The sequence below is a fragment of the Mastacembelus armatus genome, chromosome 10, assembly GCF_900324485.2.
Source record: "Mastacembelus armatus chromosome 10, fMasArm1.2, whole genome shotgun sequence".
In the NCBI taxonomy this organism is placed as follows: Eukaryota; Metazoa; Chordata; class Actinopteri; order Synbranchiformes; family Mastacembelidae; genus Mastacembelus; species Mastacembelus armatus.
The window spans coordinates 14,731,924-14,752,231 of NC_046642.1; the positions used below are offsets into that span (position 1 = coordinate 14,731,924).

Consider the following 20,308-nt stretch of genomic DNA (forward strand, 5'->3'; position numbering starts at 1 on the left):
GCTTTTCCATTTTAAACTGTGAAATACTTCTTACTAGATACTTTAGACACAACATAGGAACTAACATGTAAGTATGATAGGGCACCTTTTTATAACAATTAAAGACAGTATTTGAACTATGATTTAAAGTGCTAATAAAGTCATAATGTACAATCCATACAACCTTTAACAGCAATATCATGTCACTTTATAATATATATTTCACAGTGTGTCATCAAAAACTACAAGCGTAACACGACAGAGTAAAGAAGGTAGCACACTTAGTACAAAAACTGAAATTTTGGCAATGATCTTTTAATACTTTCAGGAATGAAGGTTAGGAGCCATGCAGAGACCACGCTAAAGAGCTTGAAGAAATTTAGTAGGCATGGAAGACTTAAGGCTGACTAACTTTCAGGGATCTTAAGTGCATTTCTAGAAAATAGTTATTTCACACTGTAAAAATAATACACTTGATTGTTAGTGTGTGATCTTTTGATGTAGTAGAAAGTCTTCTAATTCAAATTCCTTCCTGAGGTTAAGGAACACGCAGATGGAAGACTAAAGAAGCTATCAAAAGGAAAGAAAAAACATGTCATTTATCTGAACAATCAATTCTAAATTAAGATCAATAGACAAGCCTCAAGATATGTACTAATAGTGATTAGTTCAAATGACAAGCATCTTGTTATTTATCCTGTTATTTGCCACTGACAGAAGCAAAAGCAAAACTGAAACTTGAATGAAGTAACACTTTTACAGAAGCAATGCTGTTAAACCAAAATATCAGAAAACCATGTTTGGCTATAAAATGATGACAATGGATGCAATATGAAATGCTTTGAATCATACAGATGATGGAAGTGATGGTAAGTCCTGCAGAAATTACAGGACAGGAATGGGTTCAGCTGACCTACAGATAAAGTACTGTTCTATTTTGTTTTTACTGTCTTTTTTTATTTGTGTGTAAATGAAGGTCAAATCTTTGCTAATTTGAATTATTTTATTATTTTCTTTTTAACTTTGCATAGAATGGTGCTCAGACAATTACATTATCTTAGCAAAATACCAACAACAAAACAAAAATATTTTAGATAGATTTTTAGCCATTCTGTATCCCTACTGGACATCATTTAACATGTAAATGCTTACATGTTCAGTATATTATAAATACACACAGATGCTTTCTCCATGTTAATTCAAACTCATAATTATCAGTTCAGTTATTTATTTAGTGACTGACTCCTGTTAAGTCCTGTATCTTCTCAGAAAGACTTGACACACATTCATAACACTAGCCAACAGTCCCTGGGTTTGTCATTGTGTGTCTAGCAGAGTTAACATTAGGAGCAAATTAAATACACTCTCCAAAACTACCTTTTTTTTTATCCATAAGGTAACAGTGACCAATATCCAACACATTAGTCAGGCTAGCATATGTGCATAGTGTCACAGCAAGTAATGTCAGATATGTCAGTCTCTTTTTTCCATGCTGTTGACAGATACATTCCTGGTTTCCCTGGATGCCTGATCCACAAATCAACTAAAAGAGGAAAAAAATGAGAAAACATAAAACAAACACACACACACACACACACACACACACACACACACACACACACACACACACATACAAATGAAGGGTTTGGAGTATGGTAGAAATCAAATGAATAAATTAATGAAATGGGAATGCAACAGTGTTTGGGTTTTGACTTTCTTAAACATCCACTTCCATTGCCAATACTTTATGCCATCTATGCTGCCCAACTTGTGTTTTTGACATTTACGGTAACATATAAATCAAGTTGTTAAAAAAAAAAACAAAAAAAAAAACATAAGAAAATCAATTGCTCCAAATCAGATTTAGGCCATATTTATAGCTGGACTGAAATAAGAATAAAACTGAATTTGCAACGATGTTTCTCAGTATGATCACATAGAGTTCGAACTGTCTTTAATGTCATTTTATACAAGTCAAATAACATTCACACGATGTCTGGAGCATGGCTAATGGACCATGACTGTATTACCAAAAAGTATCTTGACTTTTTCTGTCACTTTTGCTGTCTGGAGAGGTAGTGAAGATCTGCACTGCTACAAAACACTGTACTTCTAATGTAATAAGAGTGAGAGGCATGTAAATGTATATTCTGCAGACAACCTAAAATTGTAACTTAACGCCCGAAAACCTCGTCAAACATTTGCCCAGCTGCTACACAAATGTGTTGTTAAAATGAAAAAAGGCAACATTACAATTAAAATCAAAAGTTACTTACACTTACATTTTTGACAAGTCTATAGGGTAGATGAAAGAGAAAAATGTCTTTCTTTCCTATACACATATTTAGTGTAGTGTAATGGTGGCATTAAGTGATAGGTCTAAAACTGAGGTGTACATTATAGCTAAAAGGATCACTGAGATAGATATATATTATATTATATTATATTATATATATATATATATATATATATAATATTATATTATATTATCTTATATATATATTGAGATAGATTGAGACAGACCCTGAGTAAAAATCACATCTTGTGCTCAATGTGCCATAACATTGGCATAATTCCTCTGTTACCTTTAATAGTTTCACCTACACTATAAAGACTGTTAAAGCTAGTAAAATGTCTCATTACTAGTGAAATATTTGGAGGAGCCCTGCTTTTATGTTTTCATATTATATTGCATTTTACTATGCAATGAAAGAGTTTGTGATAGTACATTTTCAAGAGTAGTTCTAGCTTCATACTGGTATATTTTGAGCATGCATGCTCAACTCTGACATATAAAGTTCCTACCTGCAGAGATAATTACAGTTCTATGTAGGATCCCCGAGTATTACTGTGCGAGCATCAGTAAGTCGAATGTAAACAGAAGGGTGGCCCCACCTGAGATACAGTCTGGCAGGTCAACCACAGAGACAGAGCAATCAAGCTGTGTCATGCAAGTTGTGACCCTGCCTACTGTGTCTGGGCACAGTGTCTGGATCTGTCCCTGTATCAGTTTCTGTGCCAATATGGCTTCTGGGAAGATAACGCTATGTCATTAATCATGTTATACTCCTCCCCCTATGTCCAAAGAACTCCACATAGACTGGCTTAGAAATACATGTCTATGGCCTATGTATATACAGTATATGTGACATTAACCATTTACCTTTGATTAGCTTGATAGATCTCAGTATTTTTGTAATTTGGCACCATGAATATCTGCTCTGACAATGTTGAATCATAAACTAACCCAATGAGCAACAACGCAAATCAAATGTATACCGAAAAGTGGACTTACTTCTTCTTGTCTTTGTCCTTCTTGAATGGCTGTTGTGAGCAGCCTTGGAGAGCCTGTCCCATCAGTGTCTCAGCTGCAACCTTTCTCCTGTTGAAGGCATTCATCTCCTCCTCTAGTTCTCGTCTTTTCTCCTCCAAATTCTTTTTTTCATCCTGGTGCATCCGCTTGAGCTGCTCAAACCTCTCATGAAGCTAGAGATGACGTGCCAGAGAAGAATGTGAGACAAACCAAATAAATGGTGTAAGCTCAGCAGATAGTTACTTCAAGATGATGTCAGTCCTCACCTCTTTTTCCTTTTCTTTCAGTTCTGCTTCTGTCTCCTTTACTTTGTTGACAAACATTTGCCTCATTTCTTCCTCCTTGCGCTGCAGCTCCAAAATGAACTCCTTCCTCTTGGCCTCGTATGTCTCCTGGAGGCTAAAGATCAACGTTAAAAAAAAAAAAAAAAAAAAAGTGTATATATGTATAAATAAATATTAATAAATATAAATAAACAAATAACACACACGCGCACACACACACACACACACAAAATTAATTACTTTATTACTTTTCTTCATCCAAATTAATTACTTACTTACTTAATTAAGTAACTATTAATTAATACAATTTAAATACTATTAAATGTAACAACTTTAAATTAGAATAACTGCTGTAACAATTGGATTTCCCCTTGGGGATTAATAAAGTACTCTTCTTCTTTTTCCTCTTCTTAAAAATAATGTTTAGCTTAGTCTAAAGCCATGTATGGGCAGAATTAGCATCATGAACTGTTTCCCTGAGATTTTCTTAAATTCAAACTAGTTTGGTTGTAACATAAATATTTACTAGGTGGATCACAAACATATGAGCCATTTAGATGGAAAAGTAAAAGAGGTCATATAAAGTATGGTTGAAGTTATGTACAATTATAGTTAATCCGATCTGACACAACTAGTACTAATGATGAAATCTGAGAAGAGTTTATGTTACATATCCTAAAAATATCCATCCGTCCATTATCTAAAAAAGGTCATTAGGTCACACTATCAATATTTTCCACTATTAGCATCACTGAGTATATTTGTAATAGCAATTAAACTCTTTCCCTGGAAGAAAATTTGTTAATCTGAGCCAGATGGGGTGATTTTATTCACATATCACCAAATCATATAAACATGAATTTAAAGGTGCTGTATCAATGTGTCCTTCATCAACACAATTTTAGATTTGGATGCTCCACTGAAGTAAACTGGCCAGATGTATTTCTTCACTGCTATCCTGATTTTCACCTGAACGACTGGCTGTCCGGGTCTGTGTCCTTGAAGCCCATCTCTTCCAGCTTGCAGCGACGGTAGAGTTCATAGTGTCGAGCATGTGTTTGCTCACGGAGATCCTCCATGTTAACACGCAGTAGCATCTCTCTCAGCTTCACAAAATCACAGTGGTTTTCATTTTCCACTGGGAGAAAAAAAAAAAAAAAAGAGAAGCTTGATCATTTTGCTCACTGAAAACTTTTAAACGGCTACTCTGTGCTTATAAAAACAGATATTTGCGGTGTTGTATGTTAATAGTCAAACTGAAAACTAATATTAGCTCGACAGCATGTTTCAGGCTGAACACCTCTACTATCTGGCAGACCATCATGAATCTTGTCAAATCAATTCAGTGGACTCACCCTGTACCGATCCCCATGGGTACAGTCTTGCTTTCACCATCTTATTTCCTACTTTAACATCTTCTACACTTCCAACCACAGCAAAGGGAAGATGGGTCTGTAACACAGCATATGGACACTGTTACAATATTGTAAGTATTCCTACAAATCTCATATTCAAGATTTCCTCCTGCTATTACAACATGCTTCTCATATACTGTATGTCAAAGAATTCAAACTGTGGCTTATATTGTGCTACTTCAGTTATTTCTACAAAATTTCCATGGTTTTCTGCAAAATAAATCATAAAATAGTATCTGGCTGACAAAATATTATTTCTACGCAATAAAACAACAATCAGGTACAAAACACAGAGTATGTATTATATGTCAGTGTGTTCCTAAAACTCACATTCATGGAGGAGTTGATCTCTGCGACAGCCTCATCTTCTGTAGGAAACTGGTAAATCTGCACTCCATTGCTGACCAGCTCGCTCATAATCTTGATCTTTAATTTGTCCAGTTCACTCTTAGATACTGTGTCTGCTTTTGCAATAACAGGGATGATGTTCACCTGGATGGAAAAACCTTTATGATTGATAGACGAAAAAACATGTAAAATCAATTGCTGAAATACACAAATCCTTCTGTCACCTTGCTGTCCAATTTCTTCATTGTGACTAGATCCAGGGACTTTAAGGAGTGTCCAGTAGGAGCAATGAAATACAGGCAGATGTGGATTCTTGTGTCGTGGTAGTTAAACAGGGACCGCTTTATTTTTAGCTCCTCCTCAAGGTACTTTTCAAACTGGGTATCAATATACTCAAGAATGGGTTTATAGCTGCACAGAAAAAAATACACAAATTATAAGCATCATTAGCTTATCTTGAAAATGCATGAACATGAAAATTCACATTACTTTCCCTATTGTTTAAGAGTCATGTTGATATCCTGGTTACAAACTCTGCAACTCAAGAGTGTTACAGCCAAGAATCACAGCTTTATAAACTTCCTGCTGTTTAAGCATTCAAGTGTCTATTGCATTTGTTCTACCAGTCACTCTCATTTTCTTTCTTCCCATCTGATTCACATGCCAACACCAGGCCAGATCTCTTTCTCAGATCTATACCTAGTACCACTGCAAGAGAGGAAAAAGATGGTGCTAATTTTACCAAGAACATTTTTTATTGCCAGCATAGTGAATTTTTAAAAAGCTGAGAGAGTGATCATTTTTATATTTCATTTAACAAACATTGCATTTTTTTCTTTCATTATTAATGCACACTCCTAATTTTTTACCTTGGATACTGCTCACTCTAACTAAAAAATAAACATCTGAAAGAATTACTACCTCTCTTCTTTGTTGATCTGGTCTCCAAACCCTACAGTGTGCACAACGGTCAGCTTCAGGTTGACATTGCTCTCCTGAAGATCATATGTTTGAGGGCGTAGATGTACCTCACTCTCATAGTGGCTGGCTTCGTCATTTTCAAATATTGTATTGAAAAGAGTGTTCATTAATGTTGATTTTCCTATTCCTGTTTCACCTGAGAAACACAAACAAAGACACACGTTGAAAGGAGATGAAGGACAAACTAAATGACGCAAAACCTTTCCAAATTCAAAAAGAATGCACATTTCATTGATAGTGTTCATACTTCAATTATGAACTGTAATGTGTTCAGACATACCTACGCAGAGGATGTTAAAGCAGAATCCCTGTGCAACTGATTTGCTAACCAGCTGATCTGGAAGACTGTCAAAGCCCACATGGCCTCCGAGCTCCAAGTTTCGCTTTTCTTCATTCTGAGGTATTTGGAAACAGGCAGAACAAAGACTCTATCAGAATAAGTTAGTTGTATTCCAGGAATATTTCAACATATTCAACTTATGCCATTAAAAAAAATCAATAAAATAAAGAGGGTTAAAAAGAATGTCTTTCTGCCTGACAATCCTCCACAATCCTTCAAGCCTAAAAGCATTCTTTGCACATGAAGTATCCCTCTTCCACTAACACACTGAACTCTCCGACCCACAGATAGGTTCTGTCTGGATATCACAAATTGTCTTTTTAAAGATGCTGAAATATGAAATGACACACAAAAAAAAATGTTAAGACAGTCTGTGTCACAGCACTGGTGTGACGCTTAAATTGACCATCTTGGGATAGAGCTTAGAATCAGTTCACCACTGCTTGAAACTCACTGCACAGTTTTTCCAACCATCAAGCTTTCTGCACTTCCCATGTTAATGTGACGCTAAAGAATGTATTTTGCCCGGCTGTATACACTTGGATGTGGTTTATTCCTTCTATACCAAATCCGCCCTGGGATACTGGCATCTTGCAAAAGGCTCAACATGAGGATCAGGATGTGTTCAATACAACAATCATCAGTTTCTGTCCCTCTCTCTTCACTCACTCTCACACACACACACAAAGAGCTCTTTATCTAAATGTTATTTCCCAGGGTGGGAGGACATCCAAGCTGCTGGCTGGCCTGGCACCCAAAGCCCCCATCACAGTTACACAAACACACACTACCTTAATCTAAAGTCTTACATCATTTGCAATGCAACTTGTAAACATTAAACTAATTGACAGGTATGTATGATGGCTTTTAAATTAACACATTGTCACAAATTACACGTTGGGCTGATATATACTTAAATTTTCGCTGAGCAATGAGATGATGCATCTTGAGGATCTACCACTTGAAGAGGATGCTTCTTATGTTTATCCTCTTAGTATTTTACTGTCTCCTGCTCTGTTTCATTTAAATGCGTAGACATTGCGTGGACACCTGTCAGAGGCGCTGACATGGTAAACTAGTGTTGATGCACAAGCTTCGTGCTGTTTCATGCTGGGATGCTGAAGTACGCTTTCCTCCATATGTCCACAGACTGTTCGTCAAAACGAATCGACAGCATCACTTCATGCGGAATCGGCCATATCTGAAACTCCACATCCCGATTCATTACAAATAAGCTTTTTCATCACCGTGACGATGTTACTGCATTATCGACACAAATCCCATTCTCATCACCTTGCTTTTACTTCCACCCGCACCTGCACGTAGCTGGTTACATTCCCATCTATTATCTGAAGGCAGCAAATTATAGGTCAGTACCCGAAGACAGTAGATCGTTGTACTTACTGCGAAAACATCCATGTCATTGGCCGCCATCGTCAGAAGTGGCTATGTGCAGGAATTATCTGTCTTCAGCCACATCACATAGGGACAGGCTCACACTCCTTTCAATATGGCCACTTGGAGGCAACACCCCCTCTGTGCTGGAGGGCGACATTACATCAACTCCTACCAGCCCCGCTTCATCATAGCTACTTTATTCTAAGCGTCATGGGGCTTTATTTAAGGAATAATTTAGATAAGTGGGTTTGCAGATGACCTCTCGGCAAATGGCAACCTGTCATAGAAATATTATAATAGGATTGTGCAACAGTTTGTCTTTTAAACCAGTTTCAGCATTTTTTTTTTTTAAATCGAGGAATACATTATATTAATAGACACTTTCTGTGCCCCAAGGTTTTCACACGTCTTGGTTCCGACAGCACCGGCAATAAAAAAAATTTGATTTCACCTAAGTGGGTTCAATTTCATTCAGCAGCTGGACGGCAGCCTGCTGGCAACCCGGTGACAACGGAGCTTTCTGAACCGTCTGATTGCGGTGAAAGTCATTATACTAACTAGACTATATTCTGCTGCATTTGGTTGCTGGTGATATTTGAAGATCATCATTTTGCTATTTTTACCTCTACTGTCTTTTACTTCGGATGATTTCAACCAATAGCAAACCAACAGTTGTAACATTACTATAAATCAAAATTACGTACATTAAATATAAAGCTAGTGTTATTATATGACTAAGATAATTACAGTAAGTTGTTTTGTTAAGGCTAATAACCACCCAATTATATTTCTTATATAATTTTTTTAGTGTTTGGTTTTGATGCAGTCTGCACTGCCCCTGCTGCCATTTAATAAAAAAAAAGGGTGAATTTATTTGGAGAGGCGCCGGAAGCAGCAGGTTGGGGGAGGACAACGGAGCGAAGCACGGGCAGCGAGGAGATTATCCCTCTGGTTTTCTGTAAGCTATCTGCCATAGATCTGCCATAGATCTGCTATATGTTTACATACTGAACCTCGGCAGGACGAAATGGCTCTGACCCAAGAATCTATATTGTCTTTTTTACTGGAGCACGGAGGCAAAGTTAAAAACTCGGAGCTGCTGAACAATTTCAGGAGTCATATCAACTGCAGTGATCCCGCGGAAAAGCAGCACAATAGGGACCTTTTCAAGAAGCTGGTGAACAGCGTCGCTGTGGTCAAACAGATCGACGAGGTAAAGTTTGTAGTGGTGAAGAAAAGGTATCAGGACTTTGTTAAAGAGGAGGCGCACGATGCCTCGCAGAAAACGCAGATGGAGGACACCTTCCCAAGCCCAAACACGAGCTTTTCGAGCACATCTGATCGGGCCGAGTCACTCAGGATGATTTATTCAGACATTGAGAACAATAATATGAGCTATTCACTGAATATGAATGTCAAATATACCGATGCCAAGCATTTTCCAGAGAGGAGTGTGGAAAACATGAGGGCGTTATCACACAACACTAGTGCGGACACGACCACTGTTAAAGTCCTGAACATCTCCGGAGATCAGGCGAGCAGAGGGGGGAAGTCTGGCGCTGTGTTCGCTGTCATCGCAGTAAAATCCCCGCCGAGAGACTCAGCACCACCAGCAGCTCAGGGTGTGTCACATGCCCAACACAAAACTTCAGACAAAGTAGTCAAGCTGCCAGCTGAGGTTTCTGCACAGTCGGTGCCAACTCTGAACTATAATTTAGCAGTTTGTAGGGATGTATTATTGAGTGGCACGCAATGTCGGAAAACCAGACAAACAGAGGATGTGCAACTCCCAGGTCTTACCCAGCTGAGGCCACAGAACAAGACTACAAGACATGCAGATGATGCCAAGTGCTCGGAGTGTGTGCCTCTGGAGCCATTAGCTCATGAGTGGCTGGTGGAGTGCGCTGCTGGGAGGTGGGGACAGGTCTATGCTTTGTTGTTGCAGGACACTCGCTTAGCACAGAAGAGAGACTTCATGTCGGGGTTTACAGCCCTGCACTGGGCTGCGAAGGACGGCAACAGTCAGATGATGCATAAGCTCATAGAAATCTCCCGGAAACGAGGCACTTACATGAACATCAACAGCAAAGCACACGGGGGATACACACCTTTGCACATCGCAGCCATACACGGCCATACTGAGGTAATGGTTTTACTTGTGCAAGGGTATGGAGCCAATATTAATGAAAGAGATAATGATGGCAAGAAGGCCTTGCACTATGTGGGTAATGAAGTCTCTGCTGAGATCAGAGCACTTCTGGGAGGACTGCAGCAGATCAAGTACAGGGGGAAGGCAGGAGATGAAGAATACCGAGAACAGTCCAGGGGCTTTAACACTATTAGCAGACTGTTCCAGCCTCACATGGGGAAAAAAAATTAAAAACAACTAAATTTGCTCATCACTGGTGAGAATGACTATCACACTAAAAGCTGTGAGATGGACAATGTTACATTGGTAAAGAAGAAATACTGTATTAGCACAGCTACACTTACAGCTTATATTGTAAATGGCTTATGTCAAGTCTCTCAGTCCTTAGGCTCTGGCTGTCCTGTATTAAGTATCACTGTTAGATCAAGTATTTATAAACTGTATGATTTATTTTAAATTATTTGATATACTTTTCTTCTTTAGCTGAATGCTATGTATTAACTACAGTTGTTCTTTTGCACCAGTATAAGTTATTTTAATAATTATATAAAGGGTCTGTGATATATATCTCAATTGTATATATTTTCAATACAAAATGTGTAAAAATCTTTAACTCTTGATTCATGATTTCAGTTTATGATAAACAGACCACATCTATAGAAAACAGTTTATGACATTTTGTGATCATCAGCATGAAACCAGCTAAAGTTCTTCAAAAACTACCTCTCAACTCCAGTAACGGTGGCAGTTCTGCAAAGCAGGGTGGTTGTAACAATTAGTGAGCATTATAATCTTTTAACACAATGAACATGGTAAAGAACAAAACCTAAGTTCACAATGTTTAATATTCATGCCATCATGGATGAGTCAATTAAATTCCTTTTCCAGTTCATAAATGCAGGGAAACACTAACACTGTTTCTATCCTAATCTGACCCAGAAAAAAAAAACAAAGCAATCCCCAACAACATGAAAAGAGTTTGAGCTCAAACAATGAAGCCATAAGCAAACCAGTGCCAGAACAATATCCTTTGTATTGTCATGTGGAAAAGACGTTACTTGCATAATGATCCAGGCTGCAATCATAGCAGCTAGTTGTCATTGTAAACTGCACTGATTTAGCTCGCACTGCAACTAATCTAAAAATAAATGATTATAAAAGGAAATGTATCACAAAAAGGTTTCCCTTTTTTTATGGTTCAAAATTTTCAAACTTCAAAGTGTCTCCAACAATAAAGTACTAAAGTATTTAACTTTCTGATCTACTAACGATTGCAGTAAGAAATAAACCTTTTAGTTAATATTTTTGTTGACGTATATGATTTAGAGCTCAGACTCCAATGCAGCACTGCAAAACATGAAAGTGTTCTTGGCACTAGCAAAACTTTGCTATTTTTACAACTTCAAAAGTAGCAGAACTGAAACCTAATTTTAAAAATTGTCCTGTGGATGTTATCAAAGGAAAGCAATAAGGTCACCAAAATAGTTAAAACCCATAGAATGCAATCAACAGCTAATCACAAGCGAATCAATGGTAATGTTTTCCAATAGCCACTGTGCAAAAAACTGTACTGATAACCTCATTGAGGACAAAGGAGAGTACACTGACCTTTTCTGGTGTGATGTTTCAAAACAAAATAAGGCAGCACAATCTTTACAGTAAAACTACCACTGTGGGAACAGCATACCCAGCAGTTACAAGTATTTTCCAGTAGTTAATGCTTTGCCACACAACATGAGCAACGCTTCAGCTGACAAAATCAAACGGCATAATTTCTGTCAATTTATTATTTGTTCCTTTTGAGTAATTTCTTCTAAATGAGCCATTTCATTTATGAATTTATTTTAGATGACAGACATGTCTTTTTATTTACAATTTACATTTTAGGCCAGCAGAGGGCAAGGCATGCTAAAATTTTCATTGGAGTTTCAATTTTTTGTTTGGTGAGAGGCAACTGCGGAGAAACCCCAATGTTTAAAAGCACAGTTTATAAAATATAATGTGTAATATGGACTAAAAAACATTTAGTGTTAAAGGTTCTGCTTGTTCTTGTAGTTCATAAGTGAAAACCACAACATACTAAACATAAAACCACAAAGTTGTTTACTTTAGTGATGATGTGATGTTCTGCACATAAAGCTGCTCCTGCTTGTTTTAGGGTAAATGTTATAATTAGGTACTGTTACGCCCGGCCTAGGGGAAACCTGGACATAACATGATTTTTGCTTTCTCCACGCTTTCCCACTCTCAAACAGATCCAGCAGCACACCGATTTCAAAGTAAAGGTAGCAATTTATTTTGCTAAAAATAGTCAATAATATTACTAACAATCAATGCCCAAAATAACAAACCAAAACTCTAATGCAACTCTAAACTTACCTGACCAAACAAAAACCAACGAAAAGACAGGTATTCTACCCTGAACTCCTAACCAAAAACAGGAGAAAACAAAAATAAAGATAACTGGGCTTCTCACTCCTAATAAATGCTACCTGGTGCTCAATATTTACACTGCAACTAAATTCACAATGTCCTTTCTCTAAGGTTACAACTCTCAAAAACCATAATTTGTTCCACACATCAATAGGCTTCTTACAAGTACACAGACTTTCACAACAAAGAGTGCTGGTTCCATTAGGAGTGGCAGAGATGGAGAAGAGCTCACAGGCTGCAGTCAGATGGTGCTTTTATAGTCTTCAGGGAAGGACTGGACCAATCCTGGAACAGCAATTTAGTTCAAATGGGCCAACCCCATGGATCCACCTATAACTCCACGCCCACTCCTTTTTTCTCTCACTCACACACGAAGAACCAGGGGAGGAGAGAGAGCTAACAACAATCACATCACAGCAACATTAATAATGACCCAGGGTCATAACAGTACTTTCTGTCTTCTACTGGACAGTAGCTTTAGCTAAATTTAGCTAAAATACAGGAGCTACACTTGATTTTGTACTTATTCTCAGAGTAAACATAACAGAGTTATTATTTACTGTTCCTTATTAGTTAAAGTGAAACATATGTTAGCTTACCTATTGTTCAACATACATGATTTCTGTGGGAAATCATTACCTGTTACCCTAGAACAAGTAAAAGTTATTAGCAATACACACATTTGATTTTCTTAACAATGAAACTGACCTAAAATACCTAAAATCCCAAATATTGTACACATAGCTAAAAATATATGGCAGCTTTGATTAAAGTGTAATATTAACCCTAGTTAACGTGATTTAGACCTGTTACTATAGTTTGATCAAATCTAGATAACATTATCTAACTTCTACCTGAGCTGGTTTACTCTAAAAGGCCTTAAACCAATTACATTTTCTATTCTTAATTTCACTGCAGTTCACTGAGATATAATGGTAACGTTAACTTACTTTAACAACCTGAAGCATTAGCTAAGTTAGCTAACGTACCGCTAATGTACCTAGCTAAATTTAGCTAATTGTTGCTCGTGGAAACTACCAAGCTAACTTTGCTTTTACACCCTCAAATTGTCAGCTGACAAGTCTTAAAGTTAAATTCAACAGCTAACACAAGAAATCCTTTATAGTTACAACGGTGGGTGTTTTAACGAGAACTTCAACTCTTTTCCAGCGGTATGAAGGTAAATAGAGTCAAAACTACTCTCAACTTTGACGGAAGTTTGGAAGACCTGTCAAAATAAAAGCACAATTTATATCATAAGTCCCTTATTTTTGAAGTCTACCGTGCATCTATGCCACGAAAAGATCATTTTTGTAAAGAAAATATGTGTTAATCTACTAAACTATTTTTTTTATTATGTGTTTCACTCTTAGTTTTAATTTTAATATGATGAATGGCATGTTTTTTCTGGTTGATAGGAATCAGGGTGCAAAGACAATATTGCTTAATTCAGCTTAACTGTGCTGTCATTTAAAAAAAGGCCTATTGCTGTTCTCATGGCTGAACATGTATTAAAAGCTGTGTTGATGCCTGGCTCTAGCCTACCTGAGAAAGTAATATGAGAGGCAGCGTTGATTGCCAACACCTGCGCGTGTTGAACAGCGGCGGCACGTGCGTGGTCCTGTTGACCTCGAGCTCTCAGTGGAGAGCCTCTATAAGTTTTCACCGGTTTCATTGTTTATATTGGAAAACCCAATGCTGATGTCAGCTGCCCTTCGTTATTTTCGCACGGTTATCTTACTGCTGCTGGTCACCTGCAGCTGCCCGCTGGTTAGATCGTCTCCGACCGCCTCCAATGTGCTGCACACCCTGGACGACCTTACCTACTCTTATGGCAGCATCTTCTCCCCGCTGCTCAAAGCTCTGTCAGAGCACGGAGGGTCGAGGTGGAACCCAGGCCTGAAGAAAAAGATGAAACCCGAGCACAGGTACATGAAATATCTGACGGAGGTTTACAAGAGGTCGTCCAGAGTGCAGAGGAGTGTGGACGGAAGTAAAATCTACAACACAGTCCGACTGATCAAGCCACAAGATGAATGTCTTGCACATAATGAAGGTAAGCAAGTTTACCTTATATACAACGTGATGCATGTAACAGCAACAAGCCTGAATGGCATAATACGTTAAACTGGCTTTCTACCTAAAGTTTACCATAAAATGACACCCACGGATGTTTGCACAAAACATAAGGTCATTAATAAAAAGTTGCATAAGGCCTGATGTTTTTCCCCCTTAGGTTATAGCACCATATGAACAAAGATGAACTAACTAGGCCAAGTAGTCACTTTTCCAAAGCAGGGGAATTCTGGATTATTACCTACTCTGTTTACTCTGTGTTGAATGTTTTGTTTCTTGTAATATTAATTTCATATTTTGTAAATTTGGAAATATTCCCAGTGAAAAGAATATCAACAAAACATGCTTCTACAAGCTAATGACACTGCTCTGTTTTGAATAGGATCCTTATGTCCAAATGTGGTTTGGAGAGCCTAGTTATTTTAACTGTCAAAAGGGAGCAAATAAAAGTTCTACATTTCCTCAAATCAAAGAACGAAAGAAAGAAAGAAACCGTGGAGCAATGGGGTATTTTTCTGGCACTGTAGTGCAGTTGAGGACTTTGGGTATATAATAAATCTGCAATATTGTTCCATCAGGGCAGTTCATATCTCAGCAGCAGTGTCATCTAAATAGCCAAATAACTGGTGTTACTGATGATTTAGCTCAACATCCATGTTAATTTACTTTTTTTCAAGATTTCATTTTAAATGTTCTTTCAGAAAGATTACAACACTGATTGCAAAATTGGCAGTTGAAGTAGAGGCATTTGGTATTAAATGATTCGTTTTTATGTGTTCTTGAGATTAGATTGCATAGAAAGAAAAATCTGATTGGTTAGAGGAGAAAATATGCAATCTCATAATGGACTCATTCCCTTGAAATGGATCTTAAGACTGAATGACTATATAGTCAAAACATATAAGCAACGTTATGCACTTAAACCTGCATATGTGAAACATGGACATGTTTGTATTCCGATGTATCAATATTTGGATTAATATTGGTCCCATGGATTTTATGAGAGTGACATTGTGCAGAACTGTGACACCTAATGTTTTCTCATTTTCTCCTTCAGAAAGTTTTACGCAGGATCTTTCTTACAGCCTTCACCAAGTCAGAAAGAAAGAGGAGCTTCTGAAGTCGGCCCTGCTGTATAATTTTGATCACGACCACAGAGCACCTGGGAACTCTGTGTGTTCCCTGAGTATCAAGGCGCAGGAGCAGTCAAACCAGTGTCCTGGGGTCCACCATGCTGTAAATTTCACAGCTGGTGCTGATGGAACGAGCGGGGGGAACTGGGTGGAGGTTGACGTCACCTCGTTTCTCCAGCCTCTCTTCTTCTTTCAGAAGAAGAATATACACCTGCTCATCAACATCACCTGCCCAGAGGAACAAAGACCCAGAGGAGATGTGCATAAAGGACCGCTGAAGTTCACTCTAAAGTCCCCTCCTTTGCTTCTCTATCTCAATGATACCAGCAAAATTGCCTATCAGGGTTCAGTAGTCAGTGCCAAAGCAGGCCAAAGGCCATCCACTTCAGCCAGCACTTTTCACAAGCAGATTGTGTTCAAACCAGAGAGGAGATTTGGGCGCAAGAGAAGATGGAAGAGGGAATCTTCAAAGAGCAAAAGAGGTGATAACAGCCTGGGTATCCACCTGCCTGAGCTTCTTTCAAGCTCTGAGTTTCCAACAAGTGACTGTGCCTTATATGATTTTAGGGTGCGATTCAGCCAACTCAAACTGGATCACTGGATTGTTTTTCCACCAAAGTACAACCCCAGGTACTGCAGAGGTATCTGCCCAAGGACCATGGGCTTCATCTATGGTTCTCCTGTCCACACCATGGTGCAGAACATCATCTATGAGAAGCTTGACTCCTCTGTGCCCAGGCCGTCCTGTATTCCCTCCCATTACAGCCCCCTGAGCGTCATGATCTTTGAAGAGGACGGCTCCTATGTTTACAAGGAGTTTGAAGACATGATTGCCACCAGGTGCACTTGTCGCTAAGGCAGCTACCAACACTTGTCTGCTTTTTCTTTCTTTTTTTCCTTCTTTTTACTGGCTGAAGAGAATATCACCAGTCATCAACAGTCATCATAGGTGGACTCTGAGTATCTCCTCATAATTCAGGTTTCGCATATTCTGACCAGGCTCTGTGATTTAATGAATTCATAAAATTGTTGTGCATGATCTGGAGCAGGTGTGTTTACTTAAAAAATATTTTATCCTAATGAAAAATGTGACGTTTATTTCGTTTTTGTTAAGGCGTGATAAGAGGTGCAAATGCATCCTGTTCTTCGACTTGTTAACCATATAGTCTGACACACTTGAAGGAGAAAATGTGTGATGTATGATTTTTTTTTTTTTTTTTTTAAGTTTTTTGTTTTTGTTTTTTTTTGTTAACTTATTTTGGGTGGGGGTCTGTCATTTTTCTTTAATTTAACACAATTGCCAAATTTTAAGTAGCCCTGTTCTGGATAAAAGATGAAAAAGCTATCACAAACTCTTATCAAACCTTTTACATATCGTTTTATTCCTGGGGATTACAGACAGCTGTCTGAACGGCAGTTGTCTTCCTAATGTCCAGTTTGAAAGTTGTCAAGGTTTCTGTGTGTATTTATTACCTTTAGTCACTGAGTGACTGCATACGTATGAATTGACTGCATACTTTGTACTGGTTGAATGTGACTAACTTCATGTCATATCTATTTATGCAAATTGAATGAATTCAGTGTGTCTGTGCTCAGTATAGAGATATCGAAAAGAATGTAAACATGTAGAGATGTTCTCTGAAAAAGTTGGAAAATAAAAAAAAAAAAGCAGGCATAAATGTTATCTTTGTCTGAATAGAGCAGTGTTCAGTCTAAATGGCATAATCAGATACACAGTATGCCACATGCACATTCTGCTTTCAATAAGACCACATCAGAGAACTGAGTGGTAATGAGGTTATCTGATACTTGCAATAGTGGAAGATGTGCTTTATTTTAGAAGTACAAATACAACAATGTAGAAATACTCAGTTACAACTAAGTCTTGCATTAAAAATCATCCTACATAATTCAAAGAATATCATAAGCTATATGTACTGAAAATATTAAATGTAAAGCACTTATTTTTGCACAAAACTTAGCCGATGTGACTATTTAATTAATCTGTGTCATTTGAACAAAGAGAAAACATCCTTCTGCAACAAAAATTCATTGTTTGTAAAGCCTTCTTAAAATAACACATTTGAATCACAAGGAGCTCAAACTCTTATTTATGGGGTCAGAAAGCCACTGGTTTAAAATTTAATAATTACATTTAATATAAACTCAACATAAAAATAACTAGTAACTTTACAGGATCAGTAAAATGATGCAGTAATAACTATAATGCTTCCTTCTGGACTGTAGTGGAATTAAAGAATTGAAAAGCATAAAGCTGAAACATAAGCTTTATACTGTTCTGAATAGAAAAGGGCATGTTATGCCAAATTGCATAACAATGTTCCAGTTCACCTCTGATAGTGGTTCTTGTTGATCATGCAGCCTAAACCAACGACGTGCATATTAACCCAGTAGGACTTCATGAGTATTCTGGTGCATTCACAGCCGGAAGGAAATATGGGTTGAACAGACTCCAGCCCTGCAGGTGGCGGTATTACCCTAGGATAAAAGGGAAAGGACACCGGAACTTATATAAGGAGACACTCGAGAAGCAGCACGGTAAGCTTCAATGTCACGGCTTTAACGGTGTAGATTTATTGCTTTTATTATTGTGTTGTGTGGCTGTGTTGGTTCACTTGAATTTGGGGTCTTTGATTAAACGACCACCGTAGCGGAAACGTTTGAAGGTCTGTTTTTACCTTAGCAGCTAACAGCTAGCCTGTAGCTCACTGTGGCTCGGTGGAAATGCTAATATTTAGCATTGACGGCTAATAGGTCTAACTGCATTAGGGTCGTTATGTCGCAGTTATTAGAAAAACCTGGTACCCTCTCGTTTCTGACTTTAAATTATCATTGGAGGACATTTTTACGTTGTTTAGTACCCGTGTTGTCACGTAGCTAATTAGGAAAGTTGTGTATGGGTGCAGGTATTTTGCAAGGAGGACGGAACAGACAAGACAAGACCGAGTAACTTTTAATTATAAATTCATAGCACATACAGTATTCTCTAATATACAGCCATTTACGCAAAGTGGCATATGACCAGTTAAATCGTGAAAGCCTTATCAGAAATCACTCATTCACACTCAGAGCCCTTGATACATTTATCAGTTTATGTTTTAGGTGTTTGCATTTAGTAGAGGGCATATTTGCAACTTTTTAATTTTTCAAATTTGTGTTTTGTACATTTCTTGCTGTCATTTCAGAGCAGCTCTCTGGAGAACATGGGCCGCCACTTTGGAGACCTAGCCAGGGTCAGGCATATAATCACATACAGTCTGTCCCCTTTTGAGCAGAGGGCTTTCACCAACTACTTCTCTAAGGGAATCCCCAATGTGTGGAGACGGTTCAGATCTTCGGTCTTTAAAGTTGCCCCTCGTGAGTTTTTGGTTTAGTTAATGACATATCAGTATTTTACATTTAGAGCCAGTTAAGATCTATATTTGTTCCAAGTTTTTACAATATCTTATGTTAGTACTAACAGAAATAAAGAAAATATTTTAGTCATTGTATTAAAACATGGAAAGTATGCATGAGTTATTTCAGTTCAGATAGTCATGTGATATTTTCTCAGCCTGCATTTATTAAATTATGTAAAAAATAAAATTTTCAGTTATTTTGTTTAGAATAACAGACATTTTTATTTTTCAGTAGAAGTGGGTCATATGGACACAACCCTCTGTGTATATTTTGCAAATAAAAGGGATTAACACTTCATTAAGTTGCAACATTGCAATGCCCTATCATGGCATCTGCAATTGATGCCACATTGGCTATTCTTGCCCACTAATTATGTGTTTTGTTGAGTTTTTTTCTGCACAAAAATTATTTTGTTTGACTATTGCAATACAGAGGGCGTTGATGTATTTGCCCAGGTCAGTTTCAGTACTTTTAGATGCCCTGATGTCAGAGTGACAGTTTCTCATGTGTGAGCATTGTTTGATTTGGATGTACTTACATGACAGTGTTTTTATTGATTTCACATGTAGCGCATTAATATTTAACAGCAATTTCAAGTCCGTTATTTTCTGTGTAGTGTCTGTTTGTAATGTAGCTTAAAGAGTTTGAATTGAATGTAAACATTTGGCTAAGCATTTTTTTCAGGAACTTAAGAATAATAAGATATTTAATAGTCATTTTTAAAGATATTATATAATGGCTTTTTTTTTTTTTTTAAATGGTGGTAAGATCTAACTTGTTTTGTGATCTTACTTTTTGCAGCAATGATCCTCATGTACCTGACATACAGCTGGGGCAACAGTGTCCATCAGCAGAGCAAGAGAAAAAACCCTGCGGACTATGAGAATGACGAATGAACCTCTGCCACCGATCTTACAGCTGCCCTAACAACTAATAATTCCACCTCTGCATTTAACCAATAAAAAAAAGAAAATATTTATGTCAAATAAGTCTTGATTGATTTCTTTCACCTTCATGGTTGGATTATTTTTTTTATTCA

The 20,308-nt window shown here is 37.6% G+C and overlaps 4 protein-coding genes across 5 annotated transcripts; 3 read left to right on the forward strand and 1 right to left on the reverse strand.

Annotated features, from left to right (window-relative positions):
- Window positions 1-253: 253 nt before the first annotated feature.
- LOC113144259 (septin-8-A-like) lies at window positions 254-8,186 on the reverse strand. Of its 2 annotated transcripts, none has more exons than XM_026330161.1 (10): window positions 8,065-8,186; window positions 6,601-6,715; window positions 6,261-6,456; window positions 5,564-5,750; window positions 5,322-5,483; window positions 4,932-5,028; window positions 4,546-4,714; window positions 3,559-3,691; window positions 3,275-3,465; window positions 254-549 (listed from the first exon to the last, which is right to left on the reverse strand). In XM_026330161.1, the coding sequence occupies exons 1-10, from the start codon at window positions 8,092-8,094 to the stop codon at window positions 495-497; spliced, it is 1,335 nt and encodes a 444-aa protein (XP_026185946.1). In that variant the 5' UTR covers window positions 8,095-8,186; the 3' UTR covers window positions 254-494. The 2 variants fall into 2 exon arrangements, with proteins under 2 accessions (XP_026185946.1, XP_026185947.1); XM_026330162.1 differs by having other exon boundaries at window positions 6,605-6,715; window positions 8,065-8,077.
- An 891-nt stretch (window positions 8,187-9,077) lies between these two features.
- On the forward strand, window positions 9,078-10,438 carry sowahab (sosondowah ankyrin repeat domain family member Ab). The gene has a single exon (XM_026331001.1). The coding sequence runs from the start codon at window positions 9,086-9,088 to the stop codon at window positions 10,436-10,438; it is 1,353 nt and encodes a 450-aa protein (XP_026186786.1). The 5' UTR covers window positions 9,078-9,085.
- A 3,376-nt stretch (window positions 10,439-13,814) lies between these two features.
- Window positions 13,815-16,705, forward strand: gdf9 (growth differentiation factor 9). Its single transcript, XM_026331002.1, has 3 exons — window positions 13,815-13,820; window positions 14,243-14,696; window positions 15,774-16,705. The coding sequence occupies exons 1-3, from the start codon at window positions 13,815-13,817 to the stop codon at window positions 16,703-16,705; spliced, it is 1,392 nt and encodes a 463-aa protein (XP_026186787.1).
- A 1,623-nt stretch (window positions 16,706-18,328) lies between these two features.
- On the forward strand, window positions 18,329-20,255 carry uqcrq (ubiquinol-cytochrome c reductase, complex III subunit VII). Its single transcript, XM_026330467.1, has 3 exons — window positions 18,329-18,408; window positions 19,056-19,227; window positions 20,071-20,255. The coding sequence occupies exons 2-3, from the start codon at window positions 19,074-19,076 to the stop codon at window positions 20,163-20,165; spliced, it is 249 nt and encodes an 82-aa protein (XP_026186252.1). The 5' UTR covers window positions 18,329-18,408; window positions 19,056-19,073; the 3' UTR covers window positions 20,166-20,255.
- Window positions 20,256-20,308: the final 53 nt, after the last annotated feature.